The sequence below is a fragment of the Hippocampus guttulatus genome, chromosome 6 (genome assembly GCF_054856545.1).
Source record: "Hippocampus guttulatus isolate MCC_2025c chromosome 6, RoL_Hgut_1.0, whole genome shotgun sequence".
In the NCBI taxonomy this organism is placed as follows: Eukaryota; Metazoa; Chordata; class Actinopteri; order Syngnathiformes; family Syngnathidae; genus Hippocampus; species Hippocampus guttulatus.
In genome coordinates, this window is record NC_141266.1 from 17,701,569 (window position 1) to 17,720,442 (window position 18,874).

General features: G+C 42.2%; 3 protein-coding genes across 6 annotated transcripts; 2 read left to right on the forward strand and 1 right to left on the reverse strand.

Moving 5' to 3' along the window:
* Positions 1-6,755, forward strand: dap3 (death associated protein 3). The gene is made up of 12 exons (XM_086113275.1): positions 1-350; positions 1,174-1,287; positions 1,404-1,505; positions 1,606-1,714; positions 1,799-1,891; positions 2,511-2,641; positions 3,540-3,620; positions 4,810-4,974; positions 5,045-5,104; positions 5,182-5,271; positions 6,342-6,459; positions 6,541-6,755. Exons 1-12 carry the CDS (start codon positions 312-314, stop codon positions 6,624-6,626), a joined length of 1,188 nt encoding a protein of 395 aa, XP_085969401.1. The 5' UTR covers positions 1-311; the 3' UTR covers positions 6,627-6,755.
* A 423-nt stretch (positions 6,756-7,178) lies between these two features.
* gba1 (glucosylceramidase beta 1) lies at positions 7,179-15,354 on the forward strand. 3 transcript variants are annotated; one of them, XM_086113274.1, is made up of 13 exons: positions 7,179-7,455; positions 7,522-7,713; positions 8,344-8,490; positions 8,634-8,767; positions 9,391-9,563; positions 9,642-9,731; positions 9,807-9,954; positions 10,694-10,918; positions 11,007-11,170; positions 11,244-11,360; positions 11,736-11,855; positions 13,927-14,043; positions 15,221-15,354. In XM_086113274.1, the coding sequence occupies exons 1-12, from the start codon at positions 7,386-7,388 to the stop codon at positions 13,937-13,939; spliced, it is 1,593 nt and encodes a 530-aa protein (XP_085969400.1). In that variant the 5' UTR covers positions 7,179-7,385; the 3' UTR covers positions 13,940-14,043; positions 15,221-15,354. The 3 variants fall into 3 exon arrangements, with proteins under 3 accessions (XP_085969400.1, XP_085969398.1, XP_085969399.1); XM_086113272.1 differs by lacking the exons at positions 7,179-7,455; positions 15,221-15,354 and having other exon boundaries at positions 7,504-7,713; positions 13,927-14,149; XM_086113273.1 differs by lacking the exons at positions 7,179-7,455; positions 13,927-14,043; positions 15,221-15,354 and having other exon boundaries at positions 7,505-7,713; positions 11,736-12,644.
* Positions 12,678-18,847, reverse strand: rnf115a (ring finger protein 115a). 2 transcript variants are annotated; one of them, XM_086113277.1, is made up of 9 exons: positions 18,735-18,847; positions 16,004-16,062; positions 15,875-15,929; positions 15,236-15,519; positions 14,994-15,062; positions 14,827-14,899; positions 14,650-14,743; positions 13,675-13,790; positions 12,678-13,607 (listed from the first exon to the last, which is right to left on the reverse strand). In XM_086113277.1, the coding sequence occupies exons 1-9, from the start codon at positions 18,810-18,812 to the stop codon at positions 13,488-13,490; spliced, it is 948 nt and encodes a 315-aa protein (XP_085969403.1). In that variant the 5' UTR covers positions 18,813-18,847; the 3' UTR covers positions 12,678-13,487. The 2 variants fall into 2 exon arrangements, with proteins under 2 accessions (XP_085969403.1, XP_085969402.1); XM_086113276.1 differs by having other exon boundaries at positions 15,875-15,932.
* Between the last annotated feature and the right edge of the window lie 27 nt (positions 18,848-18,874).

Sequence of the window (18,874 nt, forward strand, 5' to 3'; positions counted from 1 at the left end):
CTGCGTGATGGCGGCGCCCCTGACGTATCTGGCACATTGACGGTTGCCGTAGTCGTGCGCGCGTTATCCTGGGATTTAAACCTGTGAAGGACATTATCCTGAACAATATTTCAAGATAGGGCGCGCTGATGAACCTATTTATGCGCGTTTAGATTGCAAAATAATTGCGTTTTCTGTAACTTACTAGCCAGCTAGCTAGCTGCTGCGTTTTTACCTAAGGTGACAGGACGGTGCCATTGTAGCGTTATCTTGGACACATTTTGGTTGAACGTTTGTTTTTATTTTGTATTATATCATCACCTTCATAAAGGATGGCCCTTCACAGAATGCCCCTCAGGCTTCGGCAAACGGTAAGGTTGGAAGGAAGAGTTTATAGGGCTTAAAGCTTTAATTTACGCACCCATCTCTTCAGATGTTGCTTTTGCCAAATCATGTCCTGTCTCTCTGTCTGTGACCCATCTGTCTGTCTATTCAACCATCTCTCCCATCTTCAAGAAGTACTTAGCTCTCAGTTTTAAAAGCACCAACACGGTGGGGCCTTAATGTTCATTAAAAAAACAACAACGAGACAGAGGTTTATTTTTTTTAAAGTAGATTTGTCATTGTAAAATGAAATAAAGTACTGTCTGTTTGACCATAAACACTGTACTTAAATATAGGATATGTGAAACTGCACTCAAAAATTCAATTAAAATATGTTGCAGCCAAATCTTTAAAAGTAAAAGTTAAATGTTTCAGAATTATTGTAAAAAAACAAAGAGAATGTAATGTATTGAACATACAGTACAAGTTTATTACATATGAACTATACTTAAAAATGTACTGCACTTTCAAGGAAAAAATGCACTCTTCATACATGAAAAGTAAAACAAATGCCCTTCTCGACTCAAACTGTTAAGAGGCTGTATGTATGGCTACTATGTTATTTCATGTTAAATTGTATTTCATGTTTTAAATGTGTCGATTTCATTTGCATTAAATCAGTGATTCTTTTTCTCTCTATAAATCAGTCTGTATGTCGCAAAGATTGTTTTTCAACTGCTCTTTAAATAAAGTGAGCTGAGTGAAACACTAGCGAGAGCCTGCGTACTGCGAGTGGAACAGTACTTGTACCACACTTTGAGAATCACTTGTATAACTCTCGAATCTATCTCTCTTTATATTTTCTGATAGGTGACGCATGTTCGGTGGCTTCATACAAGTGGATTGGGCCAACAACAGGAGGCCTTGGTGGTTGAGCCAGAACCTGAGCCCTTCTCTGTCTTTAGAACACAGCAGAATGATCCGGTAAGTAGAGCTACTTCTCCTCTACTTATCAGCATGTGTGTGTCTGGTGTGGAAAAACATTTGTTGTGTGTGAATTTGCATGATTTTGATTCGTTCGTTTTTCTGGCTCCTGTTAGGCTAGTCAGTCAGAGAAGCATATTGGACAGTTTTACACCATACCGCCTGCAGACATCCGCACCTTCTTCCCTCATGGCCTCCCCCGACGATATCAGCAGCAGGTTGGTTCTTTAAGACATCCGGACATTTATATTATTGATAGTTGTTTTTTTGTTTTTTAAACCAATATAGAAGTCTTAAGTGAGAGCTTTCTGTGCATAGGTGAAGACGTTTACCGAAGCAGCTGTGATGGTGAGGCAGCCCGCCCTGGAGGTCATCTCCTACCTGAAGGAAACGGATATGAGCAAACCCGCACAGCGATATATGTTCTGTATCCTTGAGAAATCTGTCACACTGTCTGGAAAATATGACCCAACAAAAGGCAGTCCTGTATGAACCTTATTGATTTGTTCAGATGGATTAAAGGGCGGCGGCAAGACGTTGTCTCTCTGTCACGCCGTCCACTTTTGTTATACGCAGGGATGGCTGGTGCTGCATATACCTGATGGTGAGATTAAAAATGTGTTGACATTTTATCCAAGGAGGAAAAAAAAGACATCAGGAAAAATGTGACTAATTTCTCGAAAAGGACTTTTTAAAATCTCACGTACACTACTTTTCCCCCCCTAAAAAACATACCACTCTTTTATCTAGAAGATACTACCTTTACTTTTTTCTCGTAAAAATTAAGACATCGTCTCTGTGTGCCCTGCGATTGGCTGGCAACTGATTCAGGGTGTCCCCCGCCTACTGCCCGAAGACGGCTGGGATAGGCTCCAGCACCCCCCGCGACCCTAGTGAGGATCAAGCGGTTCGGAAAATAGATGGATGGATGGAAATTAAGACATTCATTCAGAAAGATATCGCATTTTCTCTCAAAAGAAATGTAATTGTTCTTGAAAATATGACTTTCATCCTCATCGTAAAATAAATGTTCTGTTTTCAGGGTGGCACTAATACGCCTTAGTTAAAGCTATGTCACAACTCCTCTGGATAATTATCCTGCTCTATGACTTGCATGATGCATGAAAGCAGGTGTTCAGAACATCAAGAGAAAAATAAATAGCAAGTCACCTGTCGATTTCTAGTCAAATCAGTGTTTTTTTTACTTTGTTTTTTCCGTTTAGCTCACAGCTGGGTGAAGAACTGTAAGGAGCTCCTGCCTTCATCCTTCAACGCCTCTCGCTTTGACCAGCCTTTACAAGCCACCGAGTGGTTGCGCAACTTCAAGATCACCAACGAACCCTTCCTTTCTAAGGTAGAAGCAAAATGTTACATTAAATAGCTGTGTGATATAAGACAGCATTCACCTCAAGCGGTAACTAACAAGGCACGTGTCGACATTAAATGGGGCTCCATTGTGTCGTCACAGCAGGTCGGGTTACATGCCGATGCACATAAAGCAGCAGGCGTTGCCGGCAGCTGGAAGGCACGATGGGCTTAATTATTTAATGAGACATTGATGCAAGTCGTTGTGCTTTGGCAGTTCACAATCTACTTGGCTGAATTAGAATATCATAATTGACGTCCAGGGATTGACGTCTTTCTGTTTTAAATAGAAAATATAGTACAGGTGGACAGACATATTGGTACACTCAGCGGACACTTTCATGGTATGCCTGCAACTGAATTCAAGACAGGAGCTGTATCAAAAATTCTGCCTTTAAAATTTTCAGTCCTCATCAAGTTAATCATTTCAAATGTGTGTTATTCTTGAAATTTGCACTTAAAATGCTCTTTGTGCGGGATAGTGACCGGGCCAGCCCTCGAAGAGTAAAAATCTTCATGTAACTGAAATCTAAAAAGAAATCATCATCATCAAAAAATGTCGATAAACATTACATATAATGTACGTTTTGCATAAAAGATAGAAGACGCAAATTCCTTCAAACTCTCTTAATTTATAATACAAATGCATTTTTGTAGCTAAAAAAAACCCAAAACTGGCATTTTTGTTGTTTTTCAATCGCAACTCAAGCCACTTGTGAAAGCTCAGTATATGCTTTTAAAGGGATATCAACGGTGCAGGTAGAGCATGTTGTTTTAACAGGAACAATTCTGGTGAAAACATTTAAAAGCTGCTTTAGCACTACACAGATGTCTTGTGGAGGAAGTAACATTAAAATGTATTCAAACCTTTACTCTTTGGTCTCCAGATAAAGACAAGGCAGCGCTACGTGTGGACGAAGAGAGAGCTCACTGAGGAGGGAAGCCCTCTTGGCGAGCTGGTTGATCAGGTTGTTATTTTTCAGCCTCTCAGACATTTTTCATCACGTCACCTCTTGCACTTATCTCATACATCAAGCCCCTTATCATACTTTGTAGATGTACAGTGAATCCCATCTTCGTTGTATTTAATTTTTTAAATACAGGAGAAAAAAAATTACCTGAAAAGAGGTTACAGGGTTTTTTTCTGGCTCAAATTAAGGCAGAGGTGGTACCGTCGTGACCAAGAGTTCCAATAAGAATATGACTACTCTCATTTTAAAGCATTCGATTATTAAAGCTTGCATAGGAGAATGTTGGACTCATGGCTTGCATGGTGGGGCCACTTTTCTTTGAGACACTCAGATTATTATGAAGCAGCCTTCAAGTGCTGTCCACTTGTGCTGCAAGAGAACGCTGTAGTGTCGGGAAAAAAAAATGAAGGCCTTCAAAGAATCCTAATCTATCTAAACTATATCTTTTTTAGTATTTGTAACTTTATTAGCTGCAGTGTTTTACGGTACTGCCATCTTTAATATACTTCTCCTTCTTTTCTGCTGCTTTATGAAATGCCGTCGCCTCATGTCTTTTTAATGTGTCCAGCCTTTGAGAGCGACAACTCGACACACCCAGGTTCAAATGCTGGGTGTTGTGATATGACACCCAAAAAATTGAGACTTAGAAAATCATTCCAAAACGTAATGTGACCTGTGACCTGTACAACTCAACTCGAAAAGCATAACAATCTTTTCAAGAGGAGAGGTTAAAGAAAACAAGTGAGAAAATGTGGTTGCACAGGTGTGCACACCCCTCATAAGTAGTTTGCAGTTTTTCTCATAATTAACTGGTGACACTCAAACTCATGTTAAATGGGAGTAAGCACACACCTATTGGCATTTAGTGCCTCTGATTAACTCCAAATGAAGTTCAGATGTTCTAATAGTTTTTTCTTGACATTTTTGGAGTCACATTTTTCAGCACAAGGAGATTCTGTTATTTGTGTTTTACTTCCACTCTTAAAAAGATTTGTTTTAACAATTGATTACAGCAGGTTATAGGTCAAATTAATGGTGGAAAATGTCTTCAAATGCTGTATCTTGGTTCCGTGTTTATATCACAAAAACCTTTCATTTGAACCGGGGGTTGTGCAGGCTTTTTTTTTTTCAAAATCCACCGTTGTGGGGGATTATTGTACTCAAATGTGACATATTTCCATGTCAGGGCATCAATCGCGTGAAGAGTAGCAGCGATGTGGTGGGAGCGCTGATGAAGGAGCTAAGACAGCAGAGCGGGCAGCCGGGCTGTGATTTCCACCTGGCTGTGGCCGTGGACGGCGTCAACGCCCTGTGGGGCAAGTCCAGTATTCAAAAAGAGGACAAGAGCGAGGTGAGTAAATCCAAGTAAGCTTCACGCCGCCTTTGCAGCTACGTCCTCACATGTTTTTGCTTGTCACCAGGTGGACCCAGATGAGCTCACGCTGGTATATAACCTGAGGAAGATGATGCGGAACGACTGGGTGAGAAGAATATGCAAAAAGTGTGGCTGACTAATACTGCCCTTTTTTTTTCCTTCATATGCAACTTCTTGTTTCAGACGGGAGGCGCCATCATCACCACTCTGTCTCATACGGGAGCTGTGTACCCACCCAAATTGGCATACTTGCCCCAGGAGCTGCTCGGAGAGGTCAGGGTTCACGAGTGTGATTCTTTGCTCACTTGAAACACAACTCATGAAGTTGTTTAACCTCAGGTATTTATACATGCACTTGGTTTTCATGGAGCCCACTGTGGGGTAAGGACGGTGCATGGATGAGGCCAGCAAATGGCACGCCTGCGAATATTTGCTGCTGTTTTTGCAGCAACTGAACTGAAAGTAGCCTGGTGCGGTTTATTTGATTTATTTATTAATATAAGGATGGCAAGCAGCAGTTCAAAGAAGGGTCTGGTTTTATCTGATTGTAATGGTACGCATCTGAGGGAGTTTAGGCTCATCTGAAAGCTGAAGCTCAATGCAGAGTGGTTCAAGCTATATTTTAGGCTGAGCAGAGGAAGTTCCTTTTTAGCTACATCACGGTAAGTCATCTATCCTGTTTATTTAACAGTTATCCCTGTTTAGTACGTGTACAATACAATACATCCTGATTGATATCGCGCTTTCACAACAGCTGCAGCTGTAACAAAGCGCTTAACAAAACAGTTAAAGTAAAATAAACATAACTCATAACATAAAACATGGACAGTCGCGCAATCTTAACCACTTTTCTCTCATACACATTGTTATTTGAAGCAGTTCTAGATGAAAGAGGAGAGAATCAAAGTGTCCTTTCACCAGTGGATCAGAGACATCATGCTCAAAATGCACACACGTTGGCTACAAGCTAAGTGTCAAAGTAAACAAGAAGCCGTAGCGGTCTTTGATGAAAAAAAAAAGATTGGTTCACTTCTCCTGTCCCATGTAAACCTGTTTCAATTCCAAGCGGCGACTCTCAGTTCCAAATATGCATCGGCGCTCCGTGCCGACACTCCTCTCTCCTCATCCTCAACTTCAGCCGCCATCCATGCAGCCGCACCAACGCAGACTGTCCAACAGCGCCGACATCTCCACTGAACAAAACGGGGCTGTGAACAATGCCGTGTAAAACTGTTGCATTTATACTTGTGGGAGTTTGTATGTTTAGTAAAAGAAGGTTCATGTTAGCTGCTGATAGAAGATATTAAGTCTGTGATGCTAAATTCTGTCTATTTGTCATTTAGAGGGGCTTTGACAACATGGACCCATTCATCCCCGTGTCCGTGCCCTACTACAGTGAGAAAGAGTTTGAGAGCTGCTATCTCTACTACATGGACCGCAACTGGCTGCAGCATCCCATGAGTAAGAGCCACTCCCTTGGAGAATGTTTCCTTTGAAATACAACCATGTATGTGTAATGCTTATATGACTTTTCCTCTTCAGGCCGAACAGAAGAGGGCAAGAAAGAGATTATCTTCATGACTGACAGGAATCCATCGTTATTGGACAGAATTTGCGCGTTCCTATGAGGTCTTAGACAGCAACCACACATGTCACACACAAATATCTGCACACTAGAAATGCAGAAACTCAATATTCATGTCTATAATCTGTAAATTATTCATTCACTGTTTGCTAATAAATGTTCAAACTACCAACTTTTTTTAAAAATTGAAGGTATCTTGCTTTTCCAAAAGTAAATTTCAGTGACACGCGAATGACTGGTGATCTGGGTGTACCTCTCCTCTTGGCAGTCAGATGGATTTGGCTTCACCTCACCGGAGATGCTGAATGGGACAAATGTTTTAGAAAATGAATGGATGGCAAAAATGCCAATTAATTACTTGTATGATCATGACTCAGTAGAATAGGTTGGAGGATGCATGCCTGAAATAATTATTATGCTAAAAAATTAACCTCCATACCTTTTTTTAATATACAGTACTGTCATTCGAGCGAAAAAAAACCTTTCCATTTGCTCTCGATTAAACAGCACCTCCAACTGGCTCATCTGTGGTACTTCACGTGGTGCATACCGGCACATCCGGGTCATTGCATACCACGCAAGTATCACGTGATTGCTTCCTCAAAACAAACCGTAAACTTACAGGCAAAGGAATGACAGACTGTGCAAAGTTCAAACCATTTCAATGCAACGAAGCATGTCGAGAGTTCACTTTAATGGCGGAGTAATGAATTTGCGGTCGTATTGACTCATATACTCGTGGTTGAGTTTAATTTCGTGCCTCGTGATATCCGACGACAGGTAAAAAGTGTCCCTCTACAAAATGTTTCTGTCATTGCATTGCGCTTTTTTGGTAGCAGCCATTTTCCACACAACAACAACGACTACCACAGGTAACAAACACAACCTTCTTTAGAATGTGTTAAATGTGGCAACATTCTGTGTCTTCTCCCAACAAGAACGCAGCAAGTGTGCCGCCAGAAGCTTCGGCCATGACTCAGTGGTGTGTGAGTGTAACTCTACGTACTGCGACACCTTGGGCACCGGTTCTCTTCCCCCGCTGGGTCACTACATCTCCTACCTGAGCACCATGGCCGGAAACCGGCTAGAGGACGCCCAAGGCCCAGTCAGACCCAACAGAACCGGTGCTGGTAAGTCACATGCAGGGTGGACAAGTTACTTCTAAAATATAATGAACAGGGTGACCATTTATTGCTATATATATGTTGTATTGCTGCCATTTGAAAGTTACTAAGTATACAATAGTGTCAATATTAGTGTCTGTGGATTGTAATGCAATTTTTAAGTAATTAAAATAGTTCCCAGGTGTCTGTGGCCCACGGCTTGTTTTTACAGTGGACCCTGGGTTCACAAACTGAGAATTCATTGAGAAACTGTTTGCGAAGCCAAATAATATTTTCTAAATAAACTGAAAGAAAATTGAATTAATTTGTTCGAGACCTACGAGTTATTTGTTGTGAGATCCCGGATACAAGTGGCCGAAATGAGTTTCCTCCGCAGGGTGTCCGGGCTCTCCCTTAGAGATAAATTGAGAAACTCGGTAATTTGCAGTGGCGCAGAGTTGACCCGCTTCTCCTCCACGTTGAGAGAAGCCAAATGAGGTGGCTCGGGCATCTGATGATGGTGCCTCCTGGATGCCTCCCTGGTTAGGTGTTCCAGGCATGTCCCACTGGCAGTCGGCACAGAGGATGACCCAAGGCGCGCGGGAGAGACTATGTGTGGGTGTGTTGATCATACAATATGTCACATGTCTCCCTAAGGCCTCAGACTAACTCTCCTTCCAAACAAGAAGTACCAGAAGATGAGAGGATTTGGTGGAGCGATGACAGACGCAGCAGCGCTGAACATCCTGTCGCTTTCAGCTGGAGCACAAGACCAACTGCTGAAACAATACTTCTCTAAAGAGGGTACGTCACATCTAATGAAATACAATAACTTTTAGATAATAATAATATTCATCGAACAATATGCAGGGGTAATGAAAATGTTAGAAAAACCTTCAGTATATTAAAAACACGAAAGCTCTTTCGAAATATTTTTTGTTTGGCAGGTATAGGTTATACTGTGGTGCGGGTGCCCATGGCCAGCTGTGACTTCTCCACACGTCTGTACACGTATGCTGACACGCGGGACGACTACAACCTTCACAATTTCACTCTGGCCCCTGAAGATGTACACATGAAGGTTCGGAAACACACAAACTGAGACAAACATGGAGGAGGAGAGGATGGTACAGAAAGAAAGACAGAAGATAATTCATGCGACTCCCTCAATGTTGCTATGGCCTCATGGCATCCTTCCTAACCAGCTTTCATTTTGTCAATTCGTCAATGTTGGAGAGACTTCCATTTTTTGGTAATGTCACTGGTGTGCCACGTTTTCTATACTTGATGACGACTATCACTGTGTTCCATGGTGTATTGTAATGGCTTTTTGGAAATTTTGTACCCTTCTCCTGACTGATATTTTTGAACAATGTGATACCTATGATGTGGAATCTGAAATTTAAAAAAAAAAACAAAAAGTCAGGAAAACCCAGTAGAAGATCTGAACTTTCTTTGGGGTTAATTAGAGGCACTTTAAACAGTGGCAGGTGTGTACTGACTGCTATTTTACATACGTCTGAAATGGCTGATTGGCCAGTTCAGAACTCAGCCACATCTAAGCTGTGAGGGTGTGCCAACTTGTGCAACCATGTTATATCAGTTTATATTTACTTCACCTCCCAGAGACAGAGACAGAGAGAGAAAGACACAGACACACACAGAGTACTGTATGTCTGAGTACTCTGTGACTTGTGTTGTTAGATCCCTCTGCTGCAGAGAGCCCAGGCCATGGCTCCCCAACCTTTGTCTCTGCTGGGCAGTGCCTGGAGCGCCCCCGCCTGGATGAAGACAAACGCAGCTCTCATAGGAAAAGGGTCCTTGAAGGGAAAACCCGGTGGAAAGGAGCATAAAAGCTGGGCTCAATACTATATAAGGTGATTGATGTACATACGGCATGTTGTTATACCAGCATGTAATATCGTATTCTGATTGTTACTATTTGTGCCTCTAAGATTCCTTGAGGAATATGCCAAGTATAATTTGACGTTTTGGGCTGTGACCACAGGGAATGAACCTACAGCAGGACAGATAACAAACTACAGGTGTCATATTTCACTCAGGATATTAAGAGTTCTAATATCAAAAGCTTTAGAGACGGCATGTTTGTCTCCCTGCAGTTTCCAGGCGCTGGGCTTCACCCCCGAAGAGCAGAGGGACTGGGTGGCCTTGGACCTGGGCCCGGCCCTCCATGCTTCGGCTTTTCCGCATACTCACATCCTCCTGCTGGACGACAACCGCCTGCTGCTGCCTTACTGGGCCAAAGTGGTGAGCGGGGCACAGTGGACACTTTTTATCTTGCATTATTATGCAGTGGCGTTGGAATAGATAGAAGTCTATGGTGTCGTGTGTGCAACATCAAGCAAGTAGTGTTGAAGATGGTTGTCAACATTTTCTGACAACAACAAACAAAAAAAAAAGCAAATATTTTCTGGTGACTCATCTGCATTGGACAGAAACAGTATCCTCTCTTGTGATCAAATCTGAATTACAAGCACTAGCTACAATAGCAGCTGTTTGACAGAGCAATCCCTCAAAAAAGAGGGCAAGATTGCAACTCCCAGTTGAAGTTTACTCTAAAACTAAATGCCGAACAAAGAGAATTTCACAATGTGAATCATAAAACCGTAGTCATAATCAAAATCAAACTATACAAAAGCAAGACTGGAATTTTTTTTTTGTTTTACAGACAGCAGAGGCTGCTCTTTTCTCTTCTCAAAGGCATTCATTCATGTGCTCCAAGGCCATTGCTGACTTGCCAAAACACATAAAAAAAAATTGAACATGAAAAAGAGGAAGTCGGGAAAAAAAACGAGAAAGAAAAATGCAACCTTCTTCACTGAAAAAAATTGTAAATACGAATGGTAAATTAGCAATGACATAAAACACAGTACCAGTATATAAAAAAGCTCTCATTTTTTTGGGGAATCTTTAGTGTCAATGTATGTTCATCTACCACACCAAAATATATTTTCAATGCCAAGACTTGCGATGTGACTCCCACCAGGTGCTAAGTGACATCCACGCAGGTCGATACATCCACGGGGTGGCGGTGCACTGGTACATGGACGGCCTGATCCCCGCCGGGCCCACCCTGGGATCAACCCACCAACTTTACCCGGAGTATTATCTGTTTGGCACTGAGGCCTGCGCAGGCTGGAAGCCGCTGGACCGGGGGGTGAAACTGGGTAGCTGGCAGAGGGCCGAACAATACGCGCATGATATCATAGAGGTAGGATGGCGGGTGTTCCAGGAGTGTGAGTCAGCATGCCCGTAGGCTGTCACTGCAAGCCGGGACTAGTTTATTTCTTCATGTTCAGGATTTAAATCATTACATGACGGGCTGGACCGACTGGAACCTGGCGCTGGATCTGACTGGCGGGCCCAACTGGGTGAAGAACTTCGTGGACAGCCCCGTCATAGTTGACGCTAAGCGTGATGTCTTCTACAAGCAGCCAACCTTCTACGCATTGGCCCACTTCAGGTAGTCAGGAGGAACTTAATCGTTGTTAAATATTTTTAGACTGCAGTCAAAATGTTTTTTTCTTTGGGCATAGTAAGTTCCTGTGTGAGGGCTCTCAGAGAGTCGGTATGTCCACCAGTGGGGAAACAAACCTGAAATTCTCAGCCTTCATCCGACCAGACGGCGTAGTGGTGCTCATCATCCTTAACAGGTTGTATGGTCCAGTGAACAACTGCATATTTGCCGTTCGGCATTCATGTTTAAACATAAAACAAAGATAATCACACCTCAAAACAAACACATAGCTTGGCATGTTTAGCGTTTCAAAGTGCACCACACATTTTCAGTGGGGGACAGGTCTGGACTGCTGGCAGGCCAGTCTAGTACTCGCATTCTTCTATTATGAAGCCACCCTGTTGTAACATGTACAGAATGTGGCTTTGGAATCTGGGTTTGTAGAACAACTCAAGTCAATAAGATTCACGGAACAGTTTGTGTTTAACTTTGGAGGTTCCTTCCACTCTATGTGAGCGAGCAAGTGATTGAGTGTGACTTGGCTCTAAAAAACTGCGTATGTGTTGTTTAGGTCATCATCGGCCATCCAGTTTGAGGTGTGGGACCCAATGGTGGGCTACATCCCCTCCACAGCGCCGCCTCATTCCTTACTCACGCTTGCTTGGTACACATCGGGACTCGATATGTACCGGTAATATGTTTTTATTGTTCACATGCAGATGAGCCTTAGGACTTTTTTTTTTTAACTACTATAAAACTTTTGTTCTCTCACATTTCCTACAGAAGTTATGTATATTAGAGGCACACTGAAGGACCCCAAAATAGCTACGACAAGAATAACTCGGAAATATGCCATGGATCAAGGCAAAATGATTCATGATAAAAACATTTGATCGTTGCAATGAGATATTACCTTTTTCAAAGAAAAAAAACTTGACATTTTACAAATCAATATGATGTGAGAATAAATTTGTAAAAGTGCAAGAAAAAAGTTGCGATCAAAGTTGTAATACTAGAAGGGAAAAAAAGAGCAGGGATTATGAGAATGTGTTTACTATTCATTTTATAGAAATATCACATGTTGAAATGAGAATGAAGTTTTAATATTTCCCCCAAAAAAGTGAAAATATGAAGAATTGTCATTTTGCAATAGTTAAAGTAAAAATTTTACTTTATTTTCAGTCTTTTTAGCGTGGCCTTAATCCACAAAAAAACAAGACATTTGGAAATGAAATCCACACTTAAGTTGCTATGTTCCCAGTGTTTGTTGAGAACAATTGCCTTAACTTTCAAAACATCAACCACCCCCCATGAGGCTATGTGAATTTGTAAATTTGCTCCACGAATTCTTTTGACATGTAAAACCATCTTTTGCATGGTTTATTTACATTCCAAACCACATTACTATTTTGACACATGCACTTTGTACTTGACGTGTACTGCTATTTAATTTCAAATAAAACTTGATCTGTATTGTTAAGGCTGGGTTGATTTTGTGAGAGACAAATGGAAACCCATTTTTTCACTTTATTAATACATCATAGACATATTTCATTTATATAATATACAGTTTGTTAACCATGTATGTCATTCACATTTGTGTCTCCATTCTTGATGTTTTTCTTAGCAAACCTTTTAACTTCGGACTACAATTATTTACATTAAAAAAAAGTGGTAAAAATGTGGTCTTGCAGAGAGGACTAAAATGAAAGGGATGATATCAGATTATAACGTACACCAGCAGAAGTAGGTGGAATTGAAAAAGTGGGGTGAGCGCTGATGATGAGTCATTTCATTGGCGTGAAGGTTTTAAGCTGTCATTTCCCTTTTAGGAATGCTTAAAACAAATGTTAAGCCAAAGAAATACGCTCGTGGAACGTCAAATAAATAGTTTATGAATATGTTTACAGCAATGTGGCGACTTGGGAGATACAAAAGCTTGACATTTGCCCAAAATAGTGTTTAAAAGGGGAAGTGGCTTGAGGGGTAAACATGAATTGGCCTCACCTGGAGTGGAAATGAGACTTTATAGGGGACATGTTATGGAAATGAACGAGCTAATTGCTTGTATACAATCATGTATAAGGTGAGAGGTGACTCAGTTGCATGAAACAGAACAGACCCCCCCAAAACCGTGTCCTGGACTTTTAACGAAAGCATGCCACAGAATTTGTAAAAACAAACGAGATGTGATGGGCGTGTACATGGTTCAGGAGAAAAGAGACATTGAAAAGAAAAGTACAAAAAATTGACGGCAACAGAGGCGAGGGGGGCGCGAGAACCGTCTTCTCTGCGTTTTCTTTTTTTCTTCACCGTCCCGTCTTCAGAAGGACCATCTCTCCTGTGTGCGGGGGTCCATGGAGAGGGTGGGGGACTCTGACGGGGGCTGGGTGCTGCTGTCTTCGCCGTTCAAACTCTTCCGACAAACGGGACACGTGTCGTGCTGCGGAACAACCGCTCGGCGTTAACTCGGCTCGAGTGTGACAACAATGTTGGTTGTTGTGACTCACCATCTCCAGCCACGGTACTATACAGGCCGAATGGAAGAAGTGGTTACAGGGGAGCTGTCTGACGGCCTCGCCCACTTCAAAGTCTTCTTTGCACACTGGACATTCCATACAACAGTCTGCCCACACAAGTTGAACACTAATTTCATTACTTTGGAATGGATGCGATCAGTTAGTCCATCGACGACGCCTCGAAGCTTTTTGAACTCTGAACAACCCAAATATATTTTTTTCCTCTGTCTTGTGACCCTTTAGGAATTGTATTTGAGTAACCCTGCTGTCCCGCAATAGAACACGGCGTCTGAAGATCAAATTTGTGATGAACACCGAGTGGGGTGTTGGACATTTGCTTTTAAACTGCAGCTGTTCAAGGTGAGCATATTAGCATCCACTGTTGTTAGGAGAATATACAATAAAAAGTGAGACACTCAATGTAGTTCTTATGTGAACAGATATTCAGGTTGTTCTACGGCAGGCTATTTTTATTGTTGGCTGCACTGCTAATGGGGGTGTGCCCTGACAGAAAAGAGTTAACGGACAACATTTTTGGTGATGTAATTTGTTAGCAGTTTTTCACTTTCATTATTACCCTCATCTAAAGGAGCCCTCAAGTTCCACCGGTCCCAGCGTTTCATGGTTCCAAACGGCACAGAATAGACTAGTTTGCACAGCAGCGTCAGACTGAGGCTGACTCGAGGCACAAGAAAACGCTCACTCACTGCTCTATTGACACCCTATTCGAGTCTACAATGGTTACTTATGTAGGTAGTCCTAATATTTAATTCTTTTTACAATTCAGACAAGTGGAAATGGGGTTTTAGTAAGATGTGAAAATCAGTGGTGACATACATTTAAACGGCATTGTAGATCCCTCGTCAAAAACCCCCCCAAAAAAAACCCCACTAGTTGTGTCAAATGTAAAGTGACTTTAAGGACACCGTGTGCATGATAACGTGAGAAACGATGTGCGAGGTTAACCTGCTTGTTCCTGAGAAATATTCACAAAGGGTAAAGAAGAGATCCTCTCTTTCTCTGCTGGAGGAGGCCCTGTGTTCTCCAGCTGACCTAGTAACTACACACATACAAAATTCTCAGCAATGAGGATGGGGGAAAAAAAAAAAAAAAGAATAACAGATATGGCATAATTTGCTGTACTTGTGTTATGACAGCATCCAGGCCACCCTGTCCCCAGGCGTAGTCTCCCGGATTAGAATGCAGCATCCCTGTCCTGAAGAAGCACAAAGCACCAGTTGTCGTTGGTCATGTTGTAAGCTGAAATCACGCTCTGACCAAAATCAAGTTAACTAGTGAAGGCATTTCACCACGACAGCGGCGGCGAGCCGGAGACTCCAGAGTTGGCGAAGAGGCCGGCGAGGAACTGTTGTACGATCCTGAGTAGGGGGACAATGAAAGTTTAATGCATCGTTTCTTCACATTTGTAGAGCCAAGGCATATATTTGACATGAGGAAAATCTCAGGGCGCACCACCAAATAACTGGCGTAGAAATACGAAAATAGAGAAAGATCATGTCATTGTTTTGCCTTTCAGCTGATGCAAACCCACCCTTCGACAGCGGGTGAGCGGTCGGGCCTGCTGCTGACCCTGGACCTGTACCTCCTCTGGGTGTGTAGGCGCGGGGGGCGCGCCGGGCCCCAGTGGTCGCCGGCACCCAGTGAACCCGCCAAGGGTCCCCCGAGGCCGGCGGGGACAGAGCCCCCAATGGGCCCGCTTCCGAAACCCCCAAAGTCGCTGAGCCCGCCCAAGCGCCCGCCGGGGAGCCGGGGCTCCGAGTCGGGGTTGTCGCCGTCGATGGAAAATGGCCGCTCCATTAACAGCAGGTGCCAGAGCTGCGAGGACGATGACAACACGACACCGGAGGTTAGTTGTCAATTGTGGCTATTGCGACTTCCGTATAAATGTGTGCTTTGTTCAGGTTTGTTCAACACAACGATTGAAAGTGATCCCAACCTTTCAGCATTTGCTGTCTTTTTTGCACACTTCTGACTCACCGTCTTTGCGGTGTCTTATATCTGTACAGAATTGTGGGCGAGTCTGCAGTACCATCAGTTTGTGTAAAAAAAAAAAAATCACTTCAAATTTTGGGAGGCAGAGATTTAGTTTCAACTTTATCTTGAAGTGGATTATTTGAATTGTTCGATTAATCGTTTCAGTCACAGGCTGTCACTCAGGAAAGAAACGTACCTCTGCAAACTGAGTGGTTGTGTCATCTAGTCCATTGGCGCCGCCATCTAGGAGGCTGCTGGAATTACAGAAAAAATAAATGGCGGCTCATCATGACTCGAAACCCATTGAACGAGTCGCGTCTTTTACCTGGAATCTTCCGTCACTTCCTCGATGAAGCCCGAGTCACAGCGAGGACAGATATATTCCTTGAAAAAGTCAGAGCACACACTTAGACATTTTGATAAACACTCCACAGATTGAGGAAAGAACACAATGTAGATATTCAAACACATTCGTGTTGAATATTGACCAGAATAAGCATTGAACATAAACAAAAGTCATTGGCAAAACAGCATTAAAAAAAAACTTAACATGATGACAGTACACTAAAATTATACTCAACGATGTTAGACCGGTAGTCCGTTTTTCCTCAAGAGGTTTAGCTGGTCTGCCAACCACACCTAAGGCACGTTCAACACCATAACAGACGGCGCGCACGTGATTGTTGACACGTCAAAGTCAGGTCTGTGATCAGATATGGTATGGTTGGGATGTCTTTGTAGGAAGCCACCTAGGCTATTATTTGAACAATAACATGGAGGCATAGATGGCATTTGGCTTGGAAAGGAGGAAATCTCATCAGCATGAGACAAGCAGGCTGGGATTGCCCTCGCCCAGGCCAAATACACAACAATTTAGTCCGGTCGGAAGTTTAGATTCCGTGTGTCGAAAATATTTACATCACACAGTAAAAAGTCGGATGCAAAATTAGAGCGACTTTAAATTAATCATTCGCTTAAGCGGAGACAGAATCGCACATTCAGATAATTTCGCTGGTGTTTAACTCTTTCATGCACTCTGTAACCTGATACAAAAAACATTGGCTTGACCTCTGGGGGTTAAAAAAAAAAATTAAGCAGCTTCCTGGGATGGATTGTGTTCAGTTGTTTCAATTTGATCAATTCAATGACATTTCTATTTGTCAGCACCATTTTTGTTTGTGCTTCCGTGATGCGTTTGCGGGAAAAAAAAACCAGACTTTAATTCCTGCTAAGAAACTGACAATATGAGCGGAATTGTTTTCACATTGTTGTACGTATAACAAGAAAGGAGCCCAGTGGAAGGAGGGGAAAAAATTTGATTCAGATTTGTCACAATTTATTTTTTTAATGCCACATTGCTGAGCCCTAATTTTAAACAAGGAATGGCAGTAGGGTAGTCCTCACGGGAATCCGCGATTGCGGAATTTGCCGTGGATTTGAAAGCAGTCCTTGGACATAAGGGCGCAGTGCAGAATATTACATTTACGCGTAGTTTCTAACCAAACGCCCGCAAAAGACAACGACATGCGGCAGTGTTTACGGAAGTAAATAGGATCCAGCGTGTCGGGTTCATTTTTTATCATCATGTATCGACAAAGGAACCATTCGGGAGGTGGTGGAATTATTTTGGGGAAGTAAGGCAATGCTTTTCTTTCTCTTCATTTCATGGAGTTGTCCAGTAAAGATGCCATCACATAACGGAGACGTCTACTCATGGTGACGTCATGTCAATGCAGCGCGTAATAAATCGACTGTTTGTGTGGTCAAATGACATTTCTCAGCATACTGTGTATGCTTACGATCTCCAGGTCAAGTGGCGAGTTTACACTTGAAATCTTTGCTAGAATATCACTTGTTCATCCCATAGTAAGGAGAAATATTTTATGCTTTATAAGAGAATAAATTCTAGTGTTATATAATTATTCTGCTCTACAGGGACAAAGAGAATAATGGTGTTGATTATTTTATATTTTTTATAATTTCCAAAAAGAATTCTTACTTCATTCGAATATTAATTTGCTTTATAAGTGGTCATTTGAGATTGTTTTTTTTTTTAAATGGGACTAGCAGGGGATCAAAGAGAATTCACCAAGAAGTATGAATCAAATAATTACTTTTTTCAATCTTTAACTGTCAAATGTTACAACGGCGGCCGGGGACCCTTCTCCTATCCTATTGGGGGACATTTTAGTTTAGTTTCGTTTCAGCTAAGCCAGTGGTTCTCTCAAGCTTTTTCTAAACACAGTACCTCCTAAAATAAACTTTGCTCTCCAAGTACCACCATAATTACCAACATAAACTGTAATAGGATACTAGTCCTTACAAAATGAGGCAGAAGTTTTATTCCTGAAAAGTGCACTGTATTTTCAAATTGTTTAAGCCACTGTAACATTATACATTGTTTGAACATTAACACTGTGCTTAAATGTAAGCAACAAAAAAAAAAAAACTACACCAAGTGCATTCCAAAAACGTGTTAACATTTTTCACAAGCAATTCATAAAGATTAAATGCACATGTACTGAACTTAGTTAAATACAACTCAACTGGCTTTGAGTCTTGAATGTTTGGGAGTTTTTGTTTGTGTACGTTGTGGTGTTAAATTTAAGCCTGCATTCATGCTACTCCCATGTTACGATTAATGCAAAACTATCTTGATTAGTCAATGACTGTGACTTCTGATCCAACTATGGGGGGTGGGGAAATCAGTTAAAATAGGCTTCATATGTCCTTATTTCGATCAGCAGTGTATTTTAATGCAACACACAACAACCAGAACAGACAAATCGTGGCTTGAGGCCAACTCTTGTTTTTGCAACAATAAAAAAAATCGGCCCCTTTGTTTGAAATGTCCATTGATAGATCCATTTGCAGTTGTTACCGGTGTGTATACCGCGTTCACAACTGCAACAACAAACGCCGCTGACTGCTAGCAGGCTAGCTAGCTTCTTCGCTAAGGAAGACAAGCGGAGCACACGGTAATCGGACAAGACGCCAACTTGTCAACCGAGCAAATACGATGACATACAGTCGACATTGAAAGACGAACGTCTTACCGGGAGTTTTGGGTTTACTTCTCCCTTACAACAGTGACAGAAAAACCGATGCGGGGGAACAGCCGCAGCCTCCGCCATCTTCCCCAAGCCAGCACACAAACAGTGACGTCGGTCCTCCACCAAGTCACTACGAGGACCCG